We start from the raw sequence: 25,802 nt of genomic DNA on the forward strand, positions 1-25,802 counted from the left end.
CTTAGTAGTCAGGTGCTTGTCTAGGGGTGGAGTCTCTTTGCAACTTTGTAGTGGGGTTTTGATGTAGTGCATGGCACACGTTGAGCAATAGAGTGAAATAAGTTTTTTTTTTTTTTGAAGTAAGTCTTTTAAGCTTTACTTAAAAATATTCTGGGGTGTTTTTAAGGGAGTTGTTGAGTCCCTGAGTTGCAGCCAGACTCTTTGCGACCCTGGGGGCTGCAGCCGCCAGACTTTGATGCCCTCAAGTGTCACAGTAAGGGGTTCCTAGCTCTTCAAAACCAAGTGTGGACATTGAGAGCTGTGGGGGGCCTTTGGTTTACAGCTTCAGAAATGCTTTATTGAATTTGAGGGAAGAGAAATTGGTCTTTACTGACTTGTCTTTTTAAATTTGTAGCTAAGAAACGGGACATCTATGACAGATATGGCAAAGAAGGATTAAACGGTGGCGGTGGAGGTACGTGTGTGCACACTGGTCTTTCTCCTGGCCTTGTGATGAAAGGAGGTGGTCCGATACAGTCTGATGGTGATTCAGTCTGTCCGTAAATATGAATGCAGTTTGGAGAGTAGGCTGAACTGGGGAGAGGAAGGAGAAATTGATAGGCTGGAAAAGGCCTATTAAAAATCCTGTTGAACTAGAAGGCACATACTGGTGTGCCTTTTGTAGATAGGAAATGACGTAAAACCTTACTATAACACTGAGTGTACCCTGAGATCAATACTGGATGTTGTGTCAAAAACATCCTTACTGGATGTTCTATCAAAAAACTAAATAACCACCAAAGTAACTGCCTCTGGTGGTGAGGCTTAGATGTGTGTGCTTTTGATGAAAAGTTATGCAGCAGCCTGCTGTCCTGCGAGCTCCATGGTGGGCGTTTGGACACGCACGCTTCAGACCTCCTGTACACACGCCTGAGCAGCTGTTTCACAGCCGGAAATGCTGTGTGTTGGTGACACATCCAGAGTGGGTGGGGGTCCTCGGCACGCGCGTGGCTCAGGGACGTGGACCTGCACGCGTTTCTCAGCTCCTGGCGCAGGAGGCTTTGCTCTCAGCAGGACTTGGCGAGCTTCGGGCTTATGGAACTCTTTCCTTCTGGGGTCAGGACGCGTGTAGTAATGTGTAGACTGTTTGTGGTGCCCGCCGCGCGGGAGTCCCTGACTGAGCTGTGCTTGCTTCGTAGGTGGAAGTCACTTCGACAGTCCGTTTGAGTTTGGCTTCACATTCCGAAACCCAGAGGACGTCTTCAGGGAATTTTTTGGTGGAAGGGACCCATTTTCATTCGACTTCTTCGGTAAGTTCATCATCTGGGTCGGCGTTTGCATAACGTGTTCATGACTCATGGAGACTTTCTGTTTCAGCACTGTTGTAGCTTGTTCTTAAACTTGCTATTTGAGCAGTGCACGAGTTTAACTAAACCCTCTTGCCTTCTTCCTTTGGAAGATGTTTCGGAATTTACGCCTTGCGTGTGAACGTAATAGAGGTCTGAGTGCGTCGCTTCCTCGGCTGTGTGCTTCGCTCTCATTGGCTTCCTCTGCAGTGGGAAGGAGGGGGGGCTCCTCCTGGTTGGACAGTGAATTCTCCGGATTTCCCGTGTAGGAGTCTCATTGAAACACTAAGCATCAAGGCAGATGTTGCTCAGAAGACATTTGATTCATAAACTTGTCTTTGTTTTTCTGATGTGGTGTTAGGACTGTTGAGTTTGCAGCCCTTGGAAAGAAGGGACACCTCTAGAGCAAGGCATCACAAGCATTCGTCTTTGAGAATAGCTTTGCTGGGAGACCTTGCTGCTTTGGCTGCTCTTCACCGTGGGAGAGGGCTCCCAGCCGCTGGCCTCCGGGTCCTGGTGCCCGGCGTGAGGCACCGTGGCAGGGGTGCGTGTCAGGGTCTGGTGTTGGCAGTGGTGGTGAGCTGGGGTGCTCGCCGTGTGCACCGTGACGCCTGTTGTCTCCGTACTTGGGTGGGGAGACAGCACCCTGTGTCTGCTCCTTCACTGCCCGGAGCCTGGTTGAAAAGACAAGACACCTGCTGCAACCCCTCAGGAGGGTGACAGGAAGGGCAGTTTTGTCTGCAGATAACACAGGGGAGCCGTGGACCCTGCTCATCGCAGGCATGGCGAGGAGTGAGGCGCTGCTGTGTCCCGGAGGTGTGGGCCCTTCACAGGGTGCAGTCCTTCCGTTACTCCGTGGGGGTTCAGAGAGACCCTGCTTACTGTTTACTGTGGTACCGCTTACGTTTTGAGAGAGTGGCTTGTGGAGGAGAGATGTGTATATATGTAGCATACAAAATATAACAATGAGAGCTAAGCAGGGGAGTGTTAGGGGTGGGGGAAGAGACTCATCTGTTTTGAAAGCTTTTTTTGCATTAATTACTGCTGCAGTAAACACATATTGGGAAAGCTCCCTGTATCATATGAAATTAATTACATTTTTTATTAATTGTCCTTTATGATTGTAAGAAATATTACTGTAAGAAAGACACAGAAGAGTTGTAATGACTCTTCGGCCGTAAAATCACCTTGGTGTCTCGTCACAGCCTTTAGCAAGCTCCCAATGTGTTTTGGGGGAGCAGGGTCGTGTCCGGGGAAACTGGCCAGGGGTCTGCCCCCTTGAGCTGGGGATGGAGGGTCCCTCAGGCTGAGGAGCACAGGGCAGGCCGCCTCACCAGGCCAGAGGCCGGCCTGCTCACACTAGCTCTGGCACAGCGTGGTTTTTTTAAAAAAAGTGTCAGGAAAGAGTCCTCAGTGTGTAATGGTAGCCAGATTGTGTTTTTCTTGGGGGAAAAAATCTGATGGGTTAAGCTTTCTCGGTAAGAATGGTTTTCCTTGAGCAGCTCTTTCTGGAGTGAAGAGGGGCGAGGGTGACTGGGGCTGGGAGCGTGAGTAATGTGGTTTTACCCTGTGAGCACCGACCTTCACGTCTTCTGAGTTGGGATTTGTGCACATGAGGAAGTCTTGATGTGCATGTGAACTTGAGTCAGAAGAGTTACGGTTTGCGGGATGCGGGGTGGAGATTTCTTCTGCTGGGTTCAGAGTCCGCTGGGGGACGAGCCTCTTGGCCTCTGCCTGGGACTCAGAGATGCGCGTGCTCTGCACTGGCAGCTCCCCCGTCTCTCGTGGTCCCTGTGGCAGTGATTCTTCTCCAATCCGTTCTTGTAGGTGTTCTAGGCGACTTCCATTTTCAGGCTCTCAGGATTTACACACGGGAAAAGAAGCTGCTCCATGGCTACTACATGTATGAAGTGACAATGCAGCCTGCTGGCGGTACGTTCAGAGCAGGGCTGAGTGGCCGTGGGGCTGAGGGCGTGCTGCCTCAGCAGGCGTGGAGTTGATGTTTCCCAGCAGCCACATCAGCCCTGTCATGGTGTCCATTTAGAGGAGTGTGTTATTTCTTGTCTTAATTTTCCACACGACCAACTTTTTTCCTCTCCCGTTTTCCCAGAAAAAGTAGCTCAAAGTCTGTTAAAAGACATTCTGAGGTTCACTTTGCATTTATCGGAATGGAAAACCCCGTGTCTGATTTCAGACGGCCCAGATGAAAGGGGAGGGACCTTGAAGAAGTGGAGAGCTGGTGGGAAGGACGGAGTCCTGTGCCTGGGGCCCACGTTCGTTGTGAGGCCTGCCCCCTGTGGGCAGAGGCCGCGGGCCCAGGACTAGGGGGAGAAGCCAAATCTGAGATGCGCACTGCAGCCTGGCTCTCAGACGGAGGGGTGCTGGCGGGGTTGTGGGGTGAGCTGACTTCCCCCTAGCCGTTGGAGAACCTCCTTTGAAAACATTCAAGTGTAGGGATCATGTTACTTTAAATTACGGTGATCCCTTCTTTGGTTTATCATTAAAGGATGGTGTTAGTAAAATGATGTTCTCAGACGGAAGAGCCACTGAGCCCTAGAACCCTAGCAGGAGCCTCCGTGTGGGAGGCATTTCTGTTACCCAGCTCTGAAGCCGGGAGCTTCCCCGGGAGCACGTTCACACTGGCCGGCGGCCCCTCGAGTCTGGCCGGTGCTGGGGTGACGGGAGGGGAAGGGACGAGCCAGGCAGGCCCACCCAGCGCCCGGCGCCGCGCTGGAGGGTAGTGAGCCGGTCGTTCTCCCCCCAGGGTTCGAGGAGGCGGCCAGCGAGGAGTTGGAGCCTGAAGAGGAGGCGGTGGCGGAGAGTGCAAGCGAGGAGGACAGTGAGGCACTGGACGTGGTGTCCAGCGAGGAGCTCGACCTCTTTAGTGACGACGAGCCCAGCGAGGGCGCTAGCCTGGGCGGGGGCGAGCCCCCCAGTGAGGACTTGGAGTTCATCTCCAGTGAGGACGAGGCCAGCCCGGGGGACCCAGAGGAGCTCCTCGAGGAGTGTGAGGAGCTGCTCAGTGAGGACAGTGGGCCTGAGCCCGAGGCCCTGCCGCTGCCCCGTGGGCGGCCTGCTGAGCAGAGCCTCTAGAATAAAGAGTTTGTACCACCCGCGCCTGACGGCTCCCTGCGGCCCCGAGGGCACTGGGGGCTTGGGAGGGGCAGCGCACCCGAGGCCGGCGGACTCCCGCTGCTGTGGCCGCTTCAGACGGCCGCTGTGTCTTCGCATGGGGTCTTCTCTGCACGTCCGCGTGTCCCTCCTTATGTGGACAGGAGTGACGTGGGACGGGGGCCTGCTTGTCTTCAGTGGCCCTGCCTCCTGCCCGAGGTCAGGGTCGAGGGCCATCTTTGGGGGCCCTGTGCATCCTGTGGTGTGTAGACAGTCGTCTGCTCAGCTTGGAGGCAGCGTGGTTTGGAAGCAGGCACTGGTGAAGTTGTGCTGCTGAGAGAAGCCACAAGTCGGAAAGCGTAGCCTGTGACTGTGGAGGCAGGGCAGGTGTGATGACCCCTCCTGGGGGGCACTCCCCTGTGGCTCAGTGACTGCGAAGGCCCTGCTGAGCCCCTCTTTCCTCGGGGGAGGGGTGCTGGCCTGGCCCGGCCCATCAGTGGCTGGGACCTCCTGGGGGTGGAGCTGCCGTTTCAGGACAGTTCTGTGCGGGTGGGTGCTGGGCAGATGAGCTTTGTGGTCCTGCCACCTCCGCCCTCGACAGGGAGAGGAAAGGCTTCCGAAAAGGCCACTCTCAGAGTTGTTTTCTGGGTCATGAGAGCAGTGTCTGGGCCCCAGGCTTTGTATGATCTCCCTGGGAATCCAGAGTTGGTTTTGAGACTTTAATGGCCTTTCCGGCTCCCCCACGGCGGAGCTTCCCGAGTCCACGCAGGAGTCCAGGCAGGACTCCTCCCTCCTGGCACGGTGGTCCCTGTGGCTGAGGGCGGTGGGCTGTCCTGCCCGTTGGCTCCCTCACAGGTCCTTGGCGAGGGTAGAGTTGCAGGTGCCCCGGCCTCCGATGCGACTGAAGTAGGGTGTTTGGATCCCTAGTGTGTGCTTGGCATCCTTGGCTTGGATGGGTTTTTGTAACTGTTAGAAAATACAGTGTTCCAACTAGACCTGTAGTGTAACTAGAAACTAGGTTTTGTAATAAGTTGTGTGCACAGCTGAAAGCATGATGTTCATTTGGGGAGTGTTAATTCCGGGGTTGCCGTGCACTGCCAGGCACCACCCCGATGCCGGGTCAGCTGTGGAGAAGCGCCCCAAAGCCCTCCTGCCCAGGGTCCCAGCCGTGGGTCACCCATGGCTGTTTCTGAGTCACTTAGGTTTATTTCAGATTCTTTTCAAATATGTTGTGTTCTGCTTCGGAATATGTGAGAAGAAAACGTTATGAACTTTGAGTTGTTGCGAAGGAGTGTTCTGATCTTGGTTTGTGGCGTTGGGGTTAGTGCAGGTGGGGTGATCGCACTGGAGTCTGTCTGCTGTTTTGGCCTTTGCGTTTCACGTGTCGCTCTTTACTCAGGGTTGCTGTGGCTCAGCATTGAGACTAGTGGAGTGGCCTGTTTTCTCTGTTTGAAATGCTCAGGGTGCTTGTTAAGAGTTTGTGGTGTTTTCCTTTGTTGTGCAGTGGTGTGTGTGTGTGTGTGTGTGTGTGTGTCCTGGGGACTGCGTGGTGAGCTCCGTGAGGACAGGACCTGTGAGCCTTCACTGAGTGCTCTCGGTCAGGCCCTTAGCTCTGCTCCTGGGGGCATGTATGGCTCTAAACATCTTTGAGTTTTTTCCTTAAGTCTTCTTACATGTATGTACCTGTGTAAACATTTGGAACACATTTTGTGTTATTTTTTCATAGCATTTGGTTAATGTATTTTTTGTCATAAGTGTGACATTATTACTTAGGTGTTTTGCAAGCATCACCTTAGTGGATTTGGCTTGGTGTTTCTGAGAAGAGCAGAACCATGTAAGATTGCAGAGGAGTGTTTATCCAGGACACCTGGAACAGGGACCCGAAAGAGTTAAGTCCTTGTTAACTTAACAGGCTGGACATGGGCCTGTTTCCGTGTATGTGTATCCCGTGATGCAGCGTTGTTGCGGGAAAGGACCTGGCTGAACACAGGTGCGCCGTGACCAGGGAGGTGGCTCTGACAGACTTGTAAATTCTGCGTTTAGGGTCTCCCGAGAGACAGACCCAGCAGGGTGTGCCTCCCTCTCTCTGTCAGAAGTGATCATGGGCCTGTTTGATCATGGACACGCACCTGCCAGATCTGTGGGCCCATGTCCCAGTCTGACTCTGGAGGCCATCAGGCTGAAGAGCCAGCAGCGCCCCCGGTCAGAGGCGGCGGCTGGGAGCAGGCGCTCATGTTTGTGGGAAGCGTTGGCCTTGCGGTCTGTTCAGCCCACGCGTGATGGGAGGGGCCCATTCACACTGGGATGGCAGTCTGCTCCACGCGGCTGGCTGATCCACACGTTCCTCTCATCTGAGAACACCTTCGAGGCGGCCCCTTCACTGGACACAGAATTTGTTAACTCCTTGACATCTACATGCGCCATCTCCTTCAACCATAATTCATCTCCAGCAGACCGTAGTAAGATCGTAATTGAGCCAAACTTGATAAGGAGCGTGCGTGTCGTGGAGAACACGCTGATTTTCCCAAGTAGGAGGTGAGGTCGGGCACCAACCTCTTCTGGCGGGGCCCTGCTGAGACTCTGACAGAGCTGCGTTTGCTGTGCTGTGGCAGGGTGTAAGCGGGCAGGAAGACACAGCTGTGTGCGTAGTATGAGCACACACGCAGCGGCCCAGATCGCAGCGGCAGGCTGCAGCTCCCGACAGGACTGTGCCCTCACCCGCTGCAGTGTCGCGGCTGGCGGGCCGGTTCTGGGCGCCACGGGGAGTGACGTCGAACAGGTCCTTGGCAGCGTGTTCAGTTATGTTGTGTCTGATTCAAATTTACTTACAAGATACATGCAGTTTTTACCCCTTTTACCCTCAAAAATAATAACCATACAGACTGAACATGAGAATTGGGAAAACCTAAACGGGGTAAAAGGACGGAGCGGGAACCAGCCTGTGTCTCGTCACCAGTTGAAAGCCCGCTGTGAGCACTTTTCAGATGTGAGAGTTGCAATGTGTGCTTTTTCTAAAGCTTAAACCTGATGACCCTTCAGAAACCTTCATTTAACATGTTCTCCATTTGTATATGGGAAAATTACGTAATTAGGTAATTTTCAGTTTTCACTATAAAAGCTTGGGGGCCCTTTAGTAAGTTATTTCCGTGTCTGATGAGTTGATGTCCATGAAGTAGATTGAATTGTTGGATGAGAGGGCCTATTAATTAACTATTGTCTTTAGCTTGGAGGCTGAAGGTTGTGAAGGCTTATGACGTGCTCAGTCACGTCCGATTCTTGAGTGACCCCATGAACTGTAGTCCGCCAGGCTCCTCTGTCCATGGGAATTCCCATGGAGAAGAATACTGGAGTGGGTTTCCATTTTCTCCTCCAGAGGATCTTCCTGACCCAGGGATCAAACCCACATCTCCTGCGCTGGCAGGCGGATTCTTCACCACTGAGTCGCCTGGGAAGCCCACAAGCTCGGTGCCACCTGTTCTCCACACCTGGAGTGCTGGCCTCAGCGTGGCTCCCGCTCACACATCATCATCACGGCTTTTTAAAAAAACTTGTTTTTAGTGTTGCCATGACTTACAGATGAGCCTTTTCATTTTTCGGGTTAACTGTTTTGACCTTAATATCTGAAATTACACGTTCAAATTCGGTGACTACTGGAATTGTAAAAATCCATATTTAGGCTGTATAATAGAAACGTGTGCAAGGTAAAAGACTTCAAAAATGAAAGAATACAAGAAAACAAAAAACCATAACTGAAAACCCAACTGGCCTTATTCTTATAATGTTACTTAACTATCTTTTGAAGTAGCTTCTGAACAAGGTGATTTTATAATTACAAAAGTTCATTTAGCTTCATGTAAACAAATTAAAACCATTTAATGGTGGTATAAAACGGACACTGGTTTAAGTTGGTCCCAGGAGTTTTGTGAAGCGTCTTTGAAGGTTTCAGTTGCTGTATGAGCCTTAAATTGTAACTAAACGAATGGTTAGGGCAGTGATGAAAGGAGCGCTGCAGGAGGACGCGGACTGTGATCGTTGTAAACTGGGGAGCCGCGGAGACAGTGGCTCAGGAGCTCTCGCAAGGGCAGTGAGTGTCTGAGGCTGCCCACGTGGCTCTTGTTGAGAGTGCGATCACGAGTTCAGACTGCACTCGCCATGTCTGTGCCCTGACCTGGGGCTGTAACAGGAGTGTAATTACCTGATGTCTTGTGATTGGACGGACGGACGGAAAGCGTGTCCGTGTCGCCGTGTAGACCCCTGATGAGGATGAGGTGAAAAGCAACTTAATAGAACACTTGGATTTTCTGTGAACAGGATGAAGTCTCTCTAGAGATTTCTAAAACGTTTTAACTTTAAAGTTTATGATTAAACTTTGTATTTATACTTCTAAATATGGTAATAACGGCACTGGGGGCCATGTTCACAAAGTAGCTGATAGAAGTGACTTTCTGCAGGTTGAGTCTCACATGGCGGCACTTACTGTGGAACGCGGGACCTGCGGTTCAGAAGCAGCAGCCCCTGGGCTCCGTCCTGTCGACGGCAGCACCTGCCTCCCAGCGCTGCCCGGGTCTCGGCTCCCCATGGGGCTGGTGGAGCAGTGTCTGCCTTGGGCTGGTTCCTGTTGGGTCCTCCTCCCTCTCCTGCCTTCTTTCTGGGTCTCTGAGGAGGGCGCCAGTGACCGTGCTTCCTAACGCCTGCTTCTTCAGGCCTGCTTTCCTGCTCTGTTAACTGCTCTCTTAAGAAAGGCTTGTAGTTTTTCCACCTGCTTCCCCGTCCCCACTCTGAGCGTTCCTTCAGCTCGGGTCTGCCTCCGGTCATTGCCAGCTACCTGGGGGCTTCCCAGGCATGGTTGCCCGTGCACGCCGGTGCCCTGTGAGCCGCAGTCCCACTTGGCCTCGTGCTCACGGCCTTGTCCTGCTCACTGTTCTGTTCCTTTCGCCACTTAGATGCATGGATTTGCTGCTTTGATCACGCTTGCCTTGGTTTAGAAACAGGCCATGCCGGTTCTCTTGCTTCTGTGTCATGGGTGCTTTTCTCTTAACCATCTGTCAGGAGTCCTTGCTTTTATTTCTCAAAGAATTCCCATTTCCTAGGAAAAATACAGCACTGATTGATTTCATAGTGAATTTAAGAGGGAACCTCAGTGAATTTTAAAAGTTTGTATAATTCATGTTTTCAGTAAGTGCTCACTGACTGGTAACAACCATCAGAAAGAGCTCCGTGTGAAGAGCTCTGCTCGCAGCTCTCTGCCCGGGTCTGTGGTGCGTATTGATGACCTTGAGCTTTGTGTTGGGACACACAAAGCTCTGATGTGTTCTTAGATGAGTCTCGGAAACAGCAGTAAAGCCGCAGGTTGGATGGACTGTGGTCTCTGAGGGTGAGCTGCGCTGTGGAGGAGCTTTGCTCCTGCTGCAACAGTGTCGGGAGGCATTGCTCACATTCCCTTTCAGCTCTCCTGTGGAGAAGCACCCTGGGTCAAGGTTTCACTAAGCACTTCTGTTTCTTTTTAGAAGACCCGTTTGAGGACTTCTTTGGACATCGAAGGGGCCCCCGCGGAAGCCGGAGCCGAGGCACGGGCTCGTTCTTCTCTACTTTCAGCGGATTTCCCTCCTTTGGAGGGGCGTTTCCTTCCTTTGATGCAGGTACTACACCCTCAGACTCAGCCTGGTGTCTGAGCAGACGCCAGTGCAGGCCCCTTTCATCCGGGGCGCTTGCCGTGTGCACATGCCTGTCGTGGGGCAGCTCAGAGCTGCAGTGCATGTGTATACACACCTTTGCTTAGTAACCCACATTTCCCCTAATTTTCCAAAGAATGTTATACTTGAGAACCTACTTCAAATCTTAACTATTAAAGGCCAGTATTTAATGAAATTCTTGGCTAAAAAGAGTGAGGTTTTGGGATAAATGACTGAAATAACTTAGATAATCTCATTAAATCCTTTTTAGTCTAACCTCAGCAGTTTAAGAAAAAAAATAAAGGTGTCCTAGGAGAGTCCAAGTTGATGGGATCAGGAGCTAAGGCTGTAGGAGGGCCTGTGTGTGCCATGCAGAGTCTACTGGTGAGGTTTGGTGCGTGGCACTGGCTTGCGACTGGAGGCCATTCATCAGCTAGAGTCAGGCACGCAGCCTGGCGCAGCCGCGTTTCACTGGAGAGTTGGACTCTCAGCTCTCCTCTGATGTCGCCCAGGTCCTCTGTCTGTCCTGGGCCTCCCTTGTGTGAGGGTCCCGTGCTCTGTGGGCAGCACAGGGCATGCAGCTCCCAGACCCTGCCTCCTGAAGCCAGGGGGCTATGTCACCCACGGCAGGTGCAGCTGTGCTTTCCTCCAGCAGGCCCCCTCCTCAGATGCCACGTAGTATGCAAGGACTTAGGGAGAGTCAGAGAAAGCTGGGCAAACCTGTCAAAGAGTATTTCACTTAAGGCGTGTGTGTGGCATGCAGTCCTCCCCTTTAAGGAGCCGTGGGGAGGGCGTGTTTCTGCTGTAAGGGGCGTTCAGGGCGGGGCAAGCAGCAGGCTCTCCAACAGGCAGAGCAGCCTCAGCCCTGCCCAGAGTGGACTCGCTCTGTTGCGACTCCGAGAGTCAGGGTTTCGTGTCCTAGGTGGCACCTCACAGCTGAGAATTAGTCCATGAACTCCAGACCCATACTTCTCCTGGTAATTGTGGTATTCTTGCTAAAGTTACTTCAGCTTCCTGGCAATTCAGGTTTGTATCCCCTGTGGTCACACTCACAGGAGCCAGCAGGAGCTTGTTGGGTGTGCCAGTCTGTGGTGGCGTCCGCGCCATCCTGTGAGATGCGTGGGGGCAGGGTGCTGGCCCGTGGGTAGGGGAGGTGCCTGGGCGGCCCCGCAGGCTGTGCAGGGCCCGGCTCCATGGGGGCACGCATCTGCTTCCCCGGGCTGGCCGCGCGTGCTGCGCTCATCCCTGACCCCTCTGCTGTCTCTTACAGGGTTCTCTTCCTTTGGCTCGCTAGGCCACGGGGGCCTCACAGCGTTCTCCTCCTCCTCGGCCTTCGGCGGGAGTGGGATGGGCAACTACAAGTCCATATCGACGTCGACGAAAGTGGTGAACGGCAGGAAGATCACCACCAAGAGGTGCGGGCCTGGCGTCTGTGTCCTCACGCATAGGTGTGGGGCACCACCAGTGCCACCCCCGGGAAGGGCAGGGTGTCTGGGCCGTCTGTCCAGCCCCCGATCAGAGCTTCTCCTTGGAAATGTTTGCTTCGCGTGACACAGTAGACACCGCCCCTGTGGTGTGCAGTGAGTGGTGTGTTGGAAACGCAGCCACTGTAGCACCTGGAGCGTTTGGATGGCTGGCGCCTGTGTTCAGAGTCATCTGTCAGGATGTTGGCTTCAGCCACAGCATTAGTGGCTTCAGGTGTATCCGTGGCAAGTCCTCTAGAGATGCGCATTCAGGCTCACACACACGTCTACTTATTTCATACGACGATTCTAAGATGTGTTTTATCCCCCTTGCCTCCCCTCCCGCAGGATTGTCGAGAATGGTCAAGAAAGGGTGGAAGTTGAAGAAGACGGCCAGTTAAAGTCCTTGACAATAAATGGTAAGGAGCAGCTGCTGCGCTTGGATAACAAGTAGCTGGCCGCACGCGCGTAGCAGAACCCTAACTCTGGCACGCGCCATGCGAGGATTAACAGGAACATTTTTTTGAAGATTTCAAACGAACTCGACTTTCAGTATAACTGTACCTAATCTAAAGTATTTATACACAGCTCGTCGGAGCCCTGTTTGTCATAGACTTTTGAGTTTACTGTTGGGACCACGTAATAGGACCATTTTATTTGTCTTTAAAATTGTTGTAAATCTCTGTATGCACTTTGCTTTTTATTAAACGTAATCCAAGGTGGCCGTGACTCTTTCGTACACTAACACCAGCACGGACTGCTTTTCCATTGTGTTTGAAACGTGAGCCGAGTAGTCTCAGCCTGCTGTGAAGTTAACATTGCCAGGATGACTCTTCCACAAAATAATCTCAGTTTTTTTCAGTATTTAGTAGTGACGATATTAATACATTAATGGTAATACATTTCTGGTTTAATGTGCATTGAGGATGTTTTCCAGTTGTGCATGAATGCTGGCAACTTAGTAAGTTTTGACAATTGTTTAAATATGTAATGTTAAGCTTAGGTTTAAAAAAGTTAAGCTGGTAAACTGGGTCTTTGTCATTTGCTTTTAAAAAAAAAAAAGAAAATAAATGCAAATGTGTTCGGTGCATTCTTTCCCGAGTGGGGCCTGCCCTCCTGTGTGTGTGTGACTCCGTGCCTGTGCTCCTGGAGTCCTTCGTTCTGCGTCTGGACGCTGAGGCTGACCCTGGACCTTATTGACGTCTGTTCTTTGATGTATTTGGAGAGTGTATGAAAATTCCCTGTTGATGTGGAGTAATGATTAGCAATTCATTGACCATTTCTTCAGGGAGGGCAGAACCAGCTGCCCACCCTCCCGCCCTTCCCAGTTCTCTAGGCTGTGTTTGATGCCAGCTCGCTGAAAGGTAGCGTGCCTGGGAGTCTCGCGATGGTGCTGGCACAGGCAGACATGAAGGTGTTTTCTTTCGCATTTTCCATCAGTGTGACCCGTCATGATGACCACTGATAACTGGAATTCCAGCCAGAGGGGTATTACACAAGAGCTAGCTGGTCTTTTTAACTACCCTACTCAAGTTTGTTTTGAATCTAAACAGTGTCAAACTGCTAGAAGAAGCTATTTAAAGAAGCATTGCATACTTGAATGTAAGTATGGGAAGACAGCTGGAGCTAGGAAGACAAGGAAGGGGCGGCCGTGCGGCTCCGTCTTAGCACCCGGGGCTGCGAGGAGGCGGCTGTGGGCGGTCATGCTGGAAAGCCGTGCTGTGAGGTCCGCCCGGCCGACGGCCTGGCCCGGGGGGCGTGCTGCGTCTGTGCTTCAGCCCAGACGTGGCTGGCCTCAGTCACTCAGGGAGAGGGTCCCGGCACTTGAAATTGGTGTCTGACGGGTGGGATGAACTGCTGAGGAGAATAGGCTCAAGGCCGCCTGGGGACACCAGGGCAGTTAAGAGGAGTCTGGTGCGCCCCTCAGCGGTCCGGGTGCCTGAGAGCACATCCCTGGGCTGGCCGGGTGCGCAGAAGAGGGCCGTCTGCTGGCGACGGTGCTCTGGGGGCGCCACCGTCACACGGCCACCGTCCCCGCTCGGGGAGTCGCCAGTGTTGGCATCACCGTGGACAGGCCCGTCGGTGACGCGGGCGGAGAGCTCGGCCTTCTTCCCGGAGCCCGGGACGCGGGCGGGTTGGTGTCTGCAGCCTTGGGCCCTGTGCTGGGCGAGGCTGTGCACAGGGCAGGCTGCTGGGTGCGGTGCCGCCAGTGGCCACAGCCCCGCGAGCAGCGGCTTCTGTCTTCTCAGGGCTGCTCGTCGGCCGGTCCCTGTACTCACGGTTAAAGGTCTTCCTGGAGCCCCGGGGGTCTTTGCAGGAGGAGACTGGGCCCTGCTCCCCCCAAGGCTGCTGGTGGCCGAGCTCGACTGTCTCGTCGCCTGTGCACTGTGCCCACGTTCGGGAGAAACCCCTGCCGTGCGGGGTGGAGGTCTTCGTGGAGCCCTTGGAGCCCAGTCTTGAGGGGACTGCGGTGCCGCTGTTCCCGCACTCGCTCACGCTGTTTCTCCTTTCCTTGTCTCCACCCCCTCGCCCGCTGGGGGTTGTTCAGTGACGGTGGGTGCCTCCTCCCTGTCGTTCCCGGGCTCCAAAGGTTCCGAAGCCCAGTCGGGGTTTCTGTGTGATACGGACCATCCCGGCGTTCACGCCTGCTCCCCTTTCTTCTCCCGACGGTCCATGCAGGGCACATTGTGGAGGTCTGCGGAGACAGCTGTAGACTCCCCGCAGCTAGCCCCTGTGCCCCACGTCTGGTCTGCCGGGGTCTCGGCCACTGTTCGTGGGGCCGCATCGTTCCTCTCGGTTCTCACTCCCTTGTCTGCGGAAGCCTCGCCCTTCCTGCCTGGTCACCCACCAGCTGTCCTTGGCTCTGCAGGGTGGTCTTGTCGCCAGAATCCAGCAGAGAACCCAGCAGCAGTTTTCTAATCCGTTGTCTCTGGTCTTGTTTCTCAGTGGTTAGTCATCAGGAAGTTCACAGACAAGACAGAGGTGACCACTACAGTTTCAGGGGGCTTTGGAGCCAAGATTGTTGAGTGAATTTGCTCCCTTGTTGCTGTGTGGTCTGGTTTTGTTTCTCAGTGGTTAGTCATCAGGAAGTTCACAGACAAGACAGAGGTGACCACTACAGTTTCAGGGGGCTTTGGAGCCAAGATTGTTGAGTGAATTTGCTCCCTTGTTGCTGTGTGGTCTGGTTGGGGTTGGACTGCATGTTTGTGACCCATGGCCTTTTACTTTAAACCCCAGATCCTGCCTGCCTTGAGTGATTCTCGAGGTGGTTGCTGCTTTCAGAGTGGGTGGTTTAGTGACACAGGTGTAAAGGCACAAGCCTAAATCATCGGTTTCTTTCTCTGTTCTCCTTGGCTGCATCCTTTAAGTCTGAGGCTTCTGTTTCTAGAACTGCTCATGTGGTGACTTTTCATCCTTGTCTCACACCTCTGAATCTGCTAGTCCTTGCAGTTGTGATGAATTGAGTTAGCTAGATGGAGATTTAGTACTGAGTGTGACCAGCAATGAAAATGTGGTAAGACATTTTTTTTTCCTGTGTTTTGGTGACTAGTCATATTGTTTTGCTACCTATCAAGGTCAGAGGAAGGGAGGTCCCGGCAGCTCTTTCTCTGAGAGCAGGAATCTCGGCATCACGGTGATGAGGGGTGTGCAGGACTAGGCCTCTCTGGGACTCTGCATCGTTGTCCTGTTGGTGAACGGGGGGACTGGGCCTCAGAACGCCTGTTGCTTGCTCTCTGCTCGCACTCTGTCCGCCCGTCTCACCAGACTGCCCCCCTGGGCCTTGACTGAGGTTTCAACTGGGCAAGGTGTGCGCCTCGTGGAAACCGTGGCTGGACGTCTTCCCCTTTGCCTCTGATGCAGTTCTCAGAGTCGTCTAATGCGTCCCAGCCGCCGTGGGAGGACAGACCCCATGAGGGCGGGCCAGCCGTTCCTGCTCTGCCTCCCCGCGTGGGCGCTGGGCCTGCCCGAGGGGTCTGTTGTGGTCAGCATGGTGCCTGCCCCCCGCAGGGCTCACTCCTGCAGCCTGGCAGTGCTGCCCGTGAGCTGGCCGCCTTGTCCCCCAGGCCTCCTGCCCCGTGACCCCAGTGTCCAGCGTGGGAGGCCGGATTCTTTGGACCACGGCATCGTGGTTGCTGGTGGGTTGGTCTCACAGCAGGTACCGCAGCGGATTACGCATCGGCCGTCTCTCCCCACAGAGGGCTCTTCTGCCCCTGGAGGGGCGCCCGGCCCATGGTGTCCTGCACCCTCCCCGCCCTCTCCCTCCGGCCTGGTGTCGCGGGAGGCCCAGGAGCAGGGGCGTGAGCCCAGGCTGCAGGCCGCCGGGCCCGGGAGTGCGAGAGCAGGCGCAGCGTGGCCTCGCCTCTCCCTGCCCTGCGGGGACTGTGCTGCCTCCTGGGGATGTGGGGCGCCCTGCCCCCGCGGAGCCCCACTCTGGCGGGCGCTCAGCGGCGGGCGCCCACGAGCCCCGGGGCGGCCTGCCTCGGTGGAGGGTGCTCAGCCCTCGGCCTTCTGGGCCTTCCTCGTCCTGCGGCTGCCCCTCCAGCCAGAGCCCCCGGGCTGGAGAGGCATCTTCGCATCAGGCTTCTCCTGTTCTTTGTTCCAGTGATTGAGGTGTATCTGTGGTTTTAAGGATCAGTGCACAGGACGTTTTAGTTCGCACGCAGTTGCTCCTGTATATGGGAAGTCTAAAGAGTCACGTACCTGTGATTCTTTTTTAAGCAGTAATAGCAAGTGACTTTCCAGCTTAAAATTGGGAGTCATAATTTCCTTAAGAGGATGTCAGGTACCAGCACCTTGAGAAGTGGCCAGACTGTTGCGGCCTGAGTCCAGCGGCTGCCCAGTGTACTCCACACGCGCTCTGCTAGTCACGTGTACATGTTGGTCGACCCCTGGATGGACAGCCCAGCACCGTGGGGTGGAGGTTAGCACTGAGGTGCGGGCGGGAGGTGGGGGTAGAAGTTACTTAAAATAGTCCACCCGGGAGCTGTGTGGTGTGTGATACGCGGCTCAGCGGTTAAGGATCCCCCTGCCGACTCATGGGCCGCAGGAGACGGGAGTTCCATCCCTGGGTGGGGAAGATCCCCTGGAGAAGGCAGTGGCCACCCACGCCAGTATTCTTGCCTGGAAGGGAGTTCCATGGACAGTGGAGCCTGGCGGGCTGATCCCACCACCTTTGAAATGTTTGCTGACATTCAAAAGCACTCTTTTCTGTTTGCACCAAAAAAACACCCCATGTGATTTGACCTCTTGAAGAGCATTCACACTTTAAAGTGGAGTGGAGTGGACTTGCCTTCTAACTAAAGATGCTCCTGGAGCTCCTAGAAGGATGATGCGTTTACCCAGGGTTGACAGCACATCCCAAGGTTGCCTGAGAGGGAGACAGGCCCTCCCGTCGGCGTGGCTGTGCCTCTTGCAGGCCAGTGCAGGCAGGCCCTGCCGGCCTTTGCTGCTACTGTCTTCCCACACTGACGAGCTTTCCCCTCCCTGGAGCTGGCAGCCCGAGGCCCTGCTGCGTGTGGAGGCGACGCGGAGCCCAGAGCTGGGTGGGAGGAGAGGTGGTCTTTCCGAGTCCTGTCTCTGCGTCCCTTCTCTGGGGGCTGCGTGAGGGGCCCGAGTGCAGCTGACATGGGCTCGAGTCTGAGGAGGTCAGGGAAGGCTCCTATGGAATCCGGGGCCTGGCTGCTGGCATCCTGCCACATGGGGTCCGGGTTCTGGTTGCTTCTGGAACGGCTGTGGCGGCTGGGGCAGCTGTCCAGCCGTGGTCTGCTGGTGGCCGTGGGCACCCATCGTGGCCCCCGCCCCAGGACTCGTGCTGCCCGGTGAAGCGTGGACGTTCGCTTGTTCTGTGACCGTCCGGGTGTCTGCGTGGGGTGGTGTTCCCGTAGGAGAGGTCCTGCTGAACTCGGCGCCTAGTCAGTGTGGAATAATCCGGGCGTGGACGCGTGTGTGTTGAAAGGTGGTGATCGTTATAGTTACCTCCCACAGGGAGCGGGGGTTCCTCACACGCGCGAACCCCGTCTGTGCGCGGTTCGTGGTGGGATGGTTCATGGTGGGATGACACGGAGCCTCTGCTGGAGGGTGAGTATCAGGCGCCCGTTTTCCTGCAGTCCTCGGATCTCAGAGGCGCCTGTTCATCAGCGTTCGCTGTCGGCCTGCCCTGACAAAGCCCTGTCCCTTTTTAGTTGTCACATGTTCACTTGACTGGACTGTGTTGTGTCTGGGGGTAGCCTTTGCTTGAACAGCGTACACGCTGCGCATCTGAACGTTTTGTTTCTTCTTCGTGTATTTTCACTTGTATTTGTCCGTGTGTGGCTTTGATTATTTGGAACGTTGGTATGTGTTGAAGTCACCCAGCTTGCTCCCAGATTTCTTGCCAGTGTTGGTGTCCCTGAAGTCTTGTGTGGTGTGCCCCCCGTTGGGGATTCTTGCGTCGTCTTGTCCTCTGGGTCTTCTTTCCACCCGGGTTGCACTGTCACTGTGGTGCCTGCTGGTGGGGTGTTCTGATGAAATGCCTGCGAGTTCCTTGGCACGTATCTGCTAGTCTATGTAATACAGGTTTTTAAAAAATGTATTTAATGGATATCAATATTAAACTAGATTCACTCATCCTGAGATTTTTATGTGGTTTAAATGGTGTCTCGAGAAAAGTCAGATTTTGTGACCATGGGGCCCTGCGGCAATCAGTCCGTCCTCTGATGGTTTATGTTGGTCAGTGTCTGTGGGGACAGCCTTTGGTCATCCTGTGGAGAGCCCCGCTTCCGCCTGAGTGCAGACTGAGCTGGGGAGGGCCCAGGCCGCCCTCTCAGGTGCTTAGGGCCCCTGGCCGTTCACACCAGAGAGGGGGTCCCACCTACCACCTTCCCAGTCCTGCCTGGCCCTGACCCAGCTTCTCTTGGGGCCTCTTCCAGCCGTGTGGCCCCAGGCGCCAGCCAGCCATCTTTGTGGGAGGCGGTGTGGGCCTGGGGGCCTGGGGCTCTGCAGGTGAGGGGAGGGGACTCTGCTAGTGGGGTGGGCGGGGGAGGGCCTCAGGCCTGGGGCTCTGTGGGCTGGGAGCTCTATGGGCAGGGGAGGGCCTTTGAGGCCTGGGGGTCTGCAGGGGAGGGGAAGGGGCTCTGTGGGGGAGGGGAGGGGCTCTGTGGGGAGGGCCTTTGTGGGGGAGGGGCTCTGCGGGGGAGGGGAGGGGCTGTGCGGGCTGGGGCTCCGTGGGGGAGGGGAGGGGGCCCTGTGGGAGAGGGGAGGGGGCTCTGTGGGCTGAGGTTCCGTGGGGGAGGGGAGGGGGCCCTGTGGGAGAGGGGAGGGGGCTGTGTGGGGGAGAGGAGGGGGCTCTGTGGGTTGGGGGCTCTGCAGGCTGGGGCTCCATGGGGGAGGGTAGGGGGCCCTGTGGGAAAGGGGAGGGGGCTGTGTGGGCTGGGGGCTCTGTGGGGGAGGGGAGGGGGCTCCGTGGGGGAGAGGAGGGGGCTCCGTGGGAGAGAGGAGGGGGCTCTGGGTTGGGGGCTCTGCAGGCTGGGGCTCCGTGGGGGAGGGGAGGGGGCCCTGTGGCAGAGGGGAGGGGGCTGTGTGGGCTGGGGGCTCTGTGGGGGAGGGGAGGGGGCCCTGTGGGAGAGGGGAGGGAGCTCTGTGGGCTGGGGCTCCATGGGGGAGGGGAGGGGGCCCTGTGGGAGAGGGGAGGGGGTTCCATGGGGGGAGAGGAGGGGGCTCCGTGGGAGAGAGGAGGGGGCTCTGTGGGTTGGGGGCTCTGCAGGCTGGGGCTCCGTGGGGGAGGGGAGGGGCCCTGTGGGAGAGGGGAGGGGGCTGTGTGGGCTGGGGGCTCTCTGGAGGGAGGGGAGGGTCTCTGCAGGGGGTGGGAGGGGGCTCTGGGCGAGCCTCTGGGCTCCCGCCCGGGCCGTGTCCCCTCTTGCCGGGTGTGCGGGGGCCTGGACCGGGGCCGGGCGCCCTCGGGCAGACCTAGTGGGGCAGGCTGGCCTCGGCCTTCCTGGTGGCCGTCCCGCGGGCCTCCAGCAGTCCACCCAAGGTGTGTGAGCGGTGGGCCCGTGCCTGGAGTAGCCCGCGGCGCACGGATGCCTCTTGTGATGAGCCCCACAGGCTCTCGGGAGAGGGGGGTGCACGTGGGGGGCTGCCTCAGGGCAGGGTGCAAGGGCACAGGGTCTCTCCTGAGCTCAGCGCTGCCGGGGCGGCCGGCCCCCTGGGGTGTCGGAGGCGTGGATGCCCTGCAGCACTTGGGTTGGAATGGCAGGATGGGAGGCTCTTGCTGTGGCCTTGGCCTCCACACCGAGCCGCGTCCCTCCTGCCCCAGCATGGGCGCCCTCCCGACTCCTCCCTGCCGCCGCCTGCCTTCCCGGTCTGCCTGTGGTTGAGGCCTGTGCCCCGTGTCTCCTGGCCCCAGTCTCCTGGGGCCGGCTCCCTCCCCGCCCCCGTGGGTCTGCATCCCTGCCCGGGGCTGTGTGTGAGCCCATGCTGCGGGGCCAGCGCTGAGCCCATGAGAACGGCACATACCAGGCCCTGCACCCTGGGGTCCCCTCTCAGGCCGCTGGTGCATTTTTGGGTGTTTGAGTAATCCAGTGTGTGTCAGTGGGATTCCTGATGTGGGGAAGCATGGGATTAACCCTGCCCCACCCCCTCAACACAGAAGAGCAAAAAGCAGCCACCCCCGAGGCCTGGGGGGTTGTACATATTAGGAAAAAGTGACTCTGTTTTTACATGAGGAGGTTTGCTTTTATTTGCATGTTATCAGCCAGATTCCTGCCTGTGTTGGGGCTCCATTTGAGGAAAGAAGCGGAGCGTTTGGGGTCCTGGCTGTGTGCGTGTGGCTGCTGCTGGGACATTCCCCTCATAGCTGCTCGCTGACTTCACCGAGCTTCTGCACAGGGGCCGGCCGGTCGCGGTTTGTGTTGAAATGTTATCTCCCTTGGTGCCACGGGGCAGGTGTTTTCTGGTGTGTGTTTAGTTTCCCAAGTGAAGAGGATGCAGGACGGATGATCCACGGGCTGCAGTTCCTGCGCATTAGCCGTTAGCTCCTGCACAGGGAAAAGGCTAGCAGAAGGGACACCAAAATAGTCCACTCTGGGTGGTTGAATTGGACGTGACTGACTTTCCTTCAAGTGACTTGCTTTGCGTTTACGTAGCAAGTTGTTGAAACAAAAAGCACGGTGAATATCACAGGAGAGGAGTGTCTTGTAATTGATGGTGTTGTATGGAAAGCGCAGAAGAAGCTGTAGAAAGAAGCCAAGGTGTGGTTGGTTTTCAGCAGGTGTGACGTTAGGTGTGGGGGTGGGATGGCAGTGGCCGTCATCACTTGCTGGTTTAAACTCGTGGAATTTTAGGTTGTACCACAGGGGCGGTGTGTGGATTCGTGAGGATGTTGGTGCCGTGCCGTGGTGGGTGGGTTGGTGGGGGCCGTCCCCTGCAGGTGCTGGGTGGCCTGCAGTGGGAGCCTGCAGTGGGGGCACTCTGTTCTGTGACCCTTGGTGGACAGCATGCTTTTTCTGGAGGAGGTTTCTGTTCGGTGAGGAGCAGCCCTGGGCCATCGTTGAATTGTCCACAGCAGGCCTGGGGGTCGTCCCGGGGCCGGGGTCGTGGGTGCGGAGGGAACCCCAGGGAAGGAGAGATGGATGCCCACTGTGTGGGGCCCTGGCCCTGAGTGTAGCAGTTGAGCATCGTGGGGCCCAATGCTGTGACTCAAAGTGCAAGACTCCTGGCTGCAGGCGTTTCCTGGGGGTGGGGACAGGTCTGGGGGTTTGGGGCCACCCTGTCCTTAGGGAAGAGCCTCTGTCGGCCTCCTGGGCAGCGTCTGCCATCGGGACCTGCAGCCCAGGCAGCGTAATGGTGGCGGGGGTCTCGGGCAGCATGTCTCCTCTCGCACTGGACTCATGGCTGGTGCGTGTGTTCCGCCCTTCTGCCACCTGAAATCAGGACCCTAAGTGCTTCCCTGGAGCGACCAAGCCTCTGAGGACCGGTTGCCCCTGTGAGAAACAGGCCCTTCAGCCCAAAACCGAGGATGGGCTCAGAGACCCGCGGCGTGGCGAACGCGAGACTCAGTGACGGTCCCGCAGATCTGGCGTCTCAGCAGTGCAGGCACACCCCGGAGTCTGTCTCCAGGCGCCAGCCCCCGTGGGCTGAATGCGGGGAGGTGAACGGTCTTCCCAGGCCTCGCAGAGGCTCGTCCCCTCGCGGCTTGGGGCACCTCTGTTGCCCTGGGTTTTCCTAGGAAGGAGCCATGTCTGTCCTAGCCCTGGGTCCGAAGGGGTTGGGGGCTGGGCCTGTGGCCACGCCTGCGGGCTGGCTGGCCCCGGACCTGCTCCGCCTTTGAGCAGAGAGCCTTTGAGCAGAGACCTGCGGGTCCTGTCCAGGGGCGAGTGGCTGGGGCCCTGGGCCTCCCACCCTGACGGGGATGCACGCAGCCCTGGGAACGGGGGCAGGTCTTGCAGGAGGACATGGGTGCCGGGGAGGCTGTGGGCACGAGGCCAGGGCAGCGTGACCGGGGAGCCCCAGAGCCGACGCGGGCGAGGCCGCCCCAGCTGTCTGCGGTGCCTCTGTGTCCAGCACTGGCCCTGCCTCTGCCAGGAGTGTCCTGTGCCCCCTTGGGGTGGGGTGTCTGGCTCCCGGGCAGGGAGGGGGCCACTGGCAACCACGGCCCCGGCCACCCTGAGGGCAGAGCCGTCTCTGCTCTGGACGCCGCTGCCCTGGGAGAGTCTGGAGACGTCTGGGGCATCGGCTCGGAGCCTGGGTTGGGGGCGCACACGCCCGTTGTTGGGGACCTTGCAGACCCCTGCCATGCGTGTTCGTGGCCGTAGGGCAGCTCCCGGGCTGGGCCTGGCTGCGGCACGTGGAGACCCGGCAGAGGCTGGCCTTGGCTCTGAGACGCCAGCTGGGCCCATGTCCGCCGGTGCTGCTGTCCCTGGGGGCTTGTTTCTCCGGCTCAGAAGCCGTGTGAGGCACGAGCCCTCTTCACCCGGGCCTGGTCCCAGCTGCGGTCACAGCCTGGGCCTCGCGAGGTGGGCTTGCCAGTGCCCAGGGTGTGCAGTGAGCTCACTCCGGGGAGCCCCATGTTCTGGAGCGGTCTCTGTCACCTGCCGCTGAGCACGGTTTTGAGGATGGTGGTGGTTCAGTCGCTCAGTTCTGTCCGACTCTGCAAGCCCGTGGACTGCAGCACGCCAGGCCTCCCTTTCCTTCACCGTCTCTGGAGTTTGCTCAAACTCATGTCCGTCAGATCCATGATGCCATACAACCCATCTCATTCTCTATCAGTCCCCTTCTCCTGCCCTCAATCTTCCCAGCATCAGAGTCTTCAGTGAGTCAGCTCTTCACATCAAGTGGCCAAAGTATTGGAGCTTCAGCATTAGTCCTTCTGTTGAATATTCAGAACTGACCTCCTTTAGGATGGATCGGTTGGATTCCTTGCAGTCCAAGGGCCTCTCGAGAGTCTTCTCCAACACCACAGTTCAAAAGCATCAATTCTTGGGCTCTCAGCTTTCTTGATAGTCCAACTCTCACATGGAAAAACCATCGTTTGGTTATTTGGACCTTTATCAGCAAAGTGATGTCTCTGCTGTTTAATATACTGTCTAGGTTTGTCATAGCTTTTCTTCCAAGGAGCAGCATCTTTTAATTTCATGGCTGCATTCACTGTCTGTAGTGATTTTGGAGGTCAAGAAAATAGTCTCTCACTGTTTCCACTGTTTCCCCATCTATTTGCCATGAAGTGATGGGACCGGAAGCCATGATCTTAGTTTTCTGAATGTTGAATTTTAAGCCAGCTTTTTCACTCTCCCCTTTCACTTTCATCAAGAGGCTCTTTAGTTCCTCTTCACTTTCTGCCATCAGGGTGGTGTCATCTGCGTATCTGAGGTTATTCCCTGGCATCAGCTGGTAAAGAATCACTTGCAATGCAGGAGACCTGGGTTCGATCCCTGAGTTGGGAAGATCCCCTGGAGGAGGGCATGGCAACCCTCTCCAGTATTCTGGCCTGGAGAATCCCCATGGTCAGAGGACCCTGGTGGGCTACAGTCCATGGAGTCAGAAAGAGTCGGACACGGCTGAGCGACTAAGCACACAGCCGGCAATCTTGATTTCAGCTTGAGCCTCCTGCCGCCGGGCGTTTCGCATGATGTCCTCTGCATCTAAGAGGATGGTGGCCTCGTGTTTGTAAACCTGTTAATGCCCAGTGTTACTCTGCGTGTAATGGTGGGCTCATAATGGGCGCTTGCGTGGACGCACATGGAAGGGTCTCTCTCAGAAAGTACCCGGCGGAACTACTGGGAAGAGGTTCTCAGTACACATGTTTCTTTCTCTCCAGCGCCCCCCAACCCCGCCCCGCCGAGGACCCTCTCCTGGCGCGTGACACAGGTGGGATTTTAGGGGAACCTTGTGGGGTCAGCGACGTGATCGCCCTGCTCCAGACCCAGGGCCTTGGGGCTCCTGACGCTGTGGGTGGCCAGCCCGTGGGACCGTGAGGAGCCCAGCCGTGCAGGTACCACCGCTTATCAGGGGCTCCCATAGGCCACGCCCCCTCCGTTGTCCCTGCACGGTGCCCAGTTCAGAGACCCTGTGGCCTGGTGCTTGTGAGAGAGAGGGCTTCATGGTGGCAGGCGGGAGGGTGCCAGGAGTCGTGTGTGAGCCTGGGGGGTTCCTGGTCAGCACAGCATGAGCCCCTCGCCGAGCTGGGTGTGCCCCTGGGGTGCGGGAGGGCGCCCACCCCGCGCTAGTGAGTGCACGAGCTGCCCTGGGCTCCAGCCCTGAGGGTGCGTGTGTGCCCTGGTGGGGGTCAGATGGCCGTCTGGATGCCGAGAGGACCCTGGGGCCCAGGAGGGTCCTCCCTTCGCCCACAGGGGGTCCCGGTCTTTGGGGGGCTCGCCAGACCCTGAGCCCTGGAGTGTGTTCTGCACCGTGTGCCTTTGTAAAAATAAGAGCAGCTGTCGAATTTAAACATGTTTTTCATCTTATTTATATGCCACGGGGCACACGGGATCTTAGTTCCCTGACTGGAGACTGAACCCTCTCCCCCGCAGTGGAGTGAAAGGCTGGCGTCCTGACCACGGGACGGGGGGCGCCCTGTGTGCTCTGCTCGTCGGGCCTGGTGTGTCCAGACAGCTTCGTGCCCAGACAAACGGCAGGTGCAGCCCTGAGGAGGTGCTGGGGCCGGGAGGGGATCTGCGGCTCCTGCGGGGCCCCCCTGCCTGAGCACTGGCGCCCCTGGAGTCCGTCCAGAGCAGACAGGCATCCCGCGCACGGCCTGGCAGGCTGGCCTCGCCCTCACTCAGACACACGGTGGGATTCCCTGAGCAGGACGGGGCTGGGGGAGCCCCGCCTCTTCCTGCACAGCTGACGGGCCCTGGGGGTCCGAGGTGGGTACCGGCAGCAGGCTGGCCCCCAGGATGCCCACCCCGCTACATCCAGGCCGTTGCGGGCACGCAGCTGCCCAGCATGAGCCTGTCCAGCACCTGGGCACTTGGGCCCCACCTGGCAGCACATGTCCCTGCAAAAGCACGTTGAAGCCCCCACGAGTGGTCGGCCGGCCGCTTCCTGCCTGGTGGACTGGAGCCCTGCGTGGGCTTGGGGGTGACCCTTAGCTGCAGGGTCGGGCCACCTACCTTCCCCAACTTGCGTCCCGCCTGGATTGGAGGTCACGTCACTGTGATGGTCGTGTATTAGCTGTGGCTCTGGGCCCCTCCCCCGGAGTGCTCCGCGTATTTGGGGGTCATGCCTGTGTGTGTGCTGGACACCGCAGCCCCAGGCCCCTGGGAGCTCCCAGCCCTGCTCTGCCCCGGGCCCCTGCACTCAGGCGCTTTCCTCCTGCAGACGGTCGTGTCCCAGAGCCGCTCTGTTCATGCACACAGCCCATGTCCTCGAGGCGCTGGTGACCCCTTGGGGGTGGTGAGGCAGCCCTGCGCAGGCAAGGGGCGGGGGTGAGGGCCACGGCCAGGCCTGCTTCCTCAGCCAGCGCCCCTTGGGGTGGACGTCTGCTGTGAGAGTGGCCAGGGCCCCATGCTGACTGCCAGGCGCCCCTCCCTGCCACCAGGCCTGTGTGTGTGTTGCTGGAGGGGATCGTGAGGCTGGTGGAGGCCCGCCACAGGGGCCCACCAGGCCTGCAGGGTGGGCAGAGGCTTTGCAGGGCGCAGCGTCCGCTCAGGAGCCCTGGAAGCACAGGCCCCGGGTCTGGGCTCCCCAGCGTCGGCCTGTGTCTGGAGGGTGAGCATCTGTGCTGCGGGAGGAGGATTCCTCGGCCGGGGCAGGTG

At 57.2% G+C, this 25,802-nt stretch overlaps 1 protein-coding gene across 5 annotated transcripts in view; it reads left to right on the plus strand.

Annotated features, from left to right (window-relative positions):
- Positions 1-25,802, plus strand: part of DNAJB6 (DnaJ heat shock protein family (Hsp40) member B6) — a 52,531-nt gene that overhangs the window by 21,554 nt on the left and 5,175 nt on the right. For 2 of the 5 annotated variants that reach the window (XM_024990472.2, XM_024990471.2), the window contains 5 exons: positions 395-454; positions 1,179-1,289; positions 9,944-10,075; positions 11,379-11,523; positions 11,920-11,990. In XM_024990472.2, the coding sequence (XP_024846240.1) occupies positions 395-454; positions 1,179-1,289; positions 9,944-10,075; positions 11,379-11,523; positions 11,920-11,990 (519 nt within the window). Of the gene's footprint in view, positions 1-394; positions 455-1,178; positions 1,290-3,152; positions 3,258-4,089; positions 4,437-9,943; positions 10,076-11,378; positions 11,524-11,919; positions 12,643-25,802 lie in introns of those variants that run through there. The other 3 variants (XM_024990473.2, NM_174532.3, XM_059885410.1) reach the window with 3 other exon arrangements.

Source organism: Bos taurus, chromosome 4 (assembly GCF_002263795.3).
Source record: "Bos taurus isolate L1 Dominette 01449 registration number 42190680 breed Hereford chromosome 4, ARS-UCD2.0, whole genome shotgun sequence".
In the NCBI taxonomy this organism is placed as follows: domain Eukaryota; kingdom Metazoa; phylum Chordata; class Mammalia; order Artiodactyla; family Bovidae; genus Bos; species Bos taurus.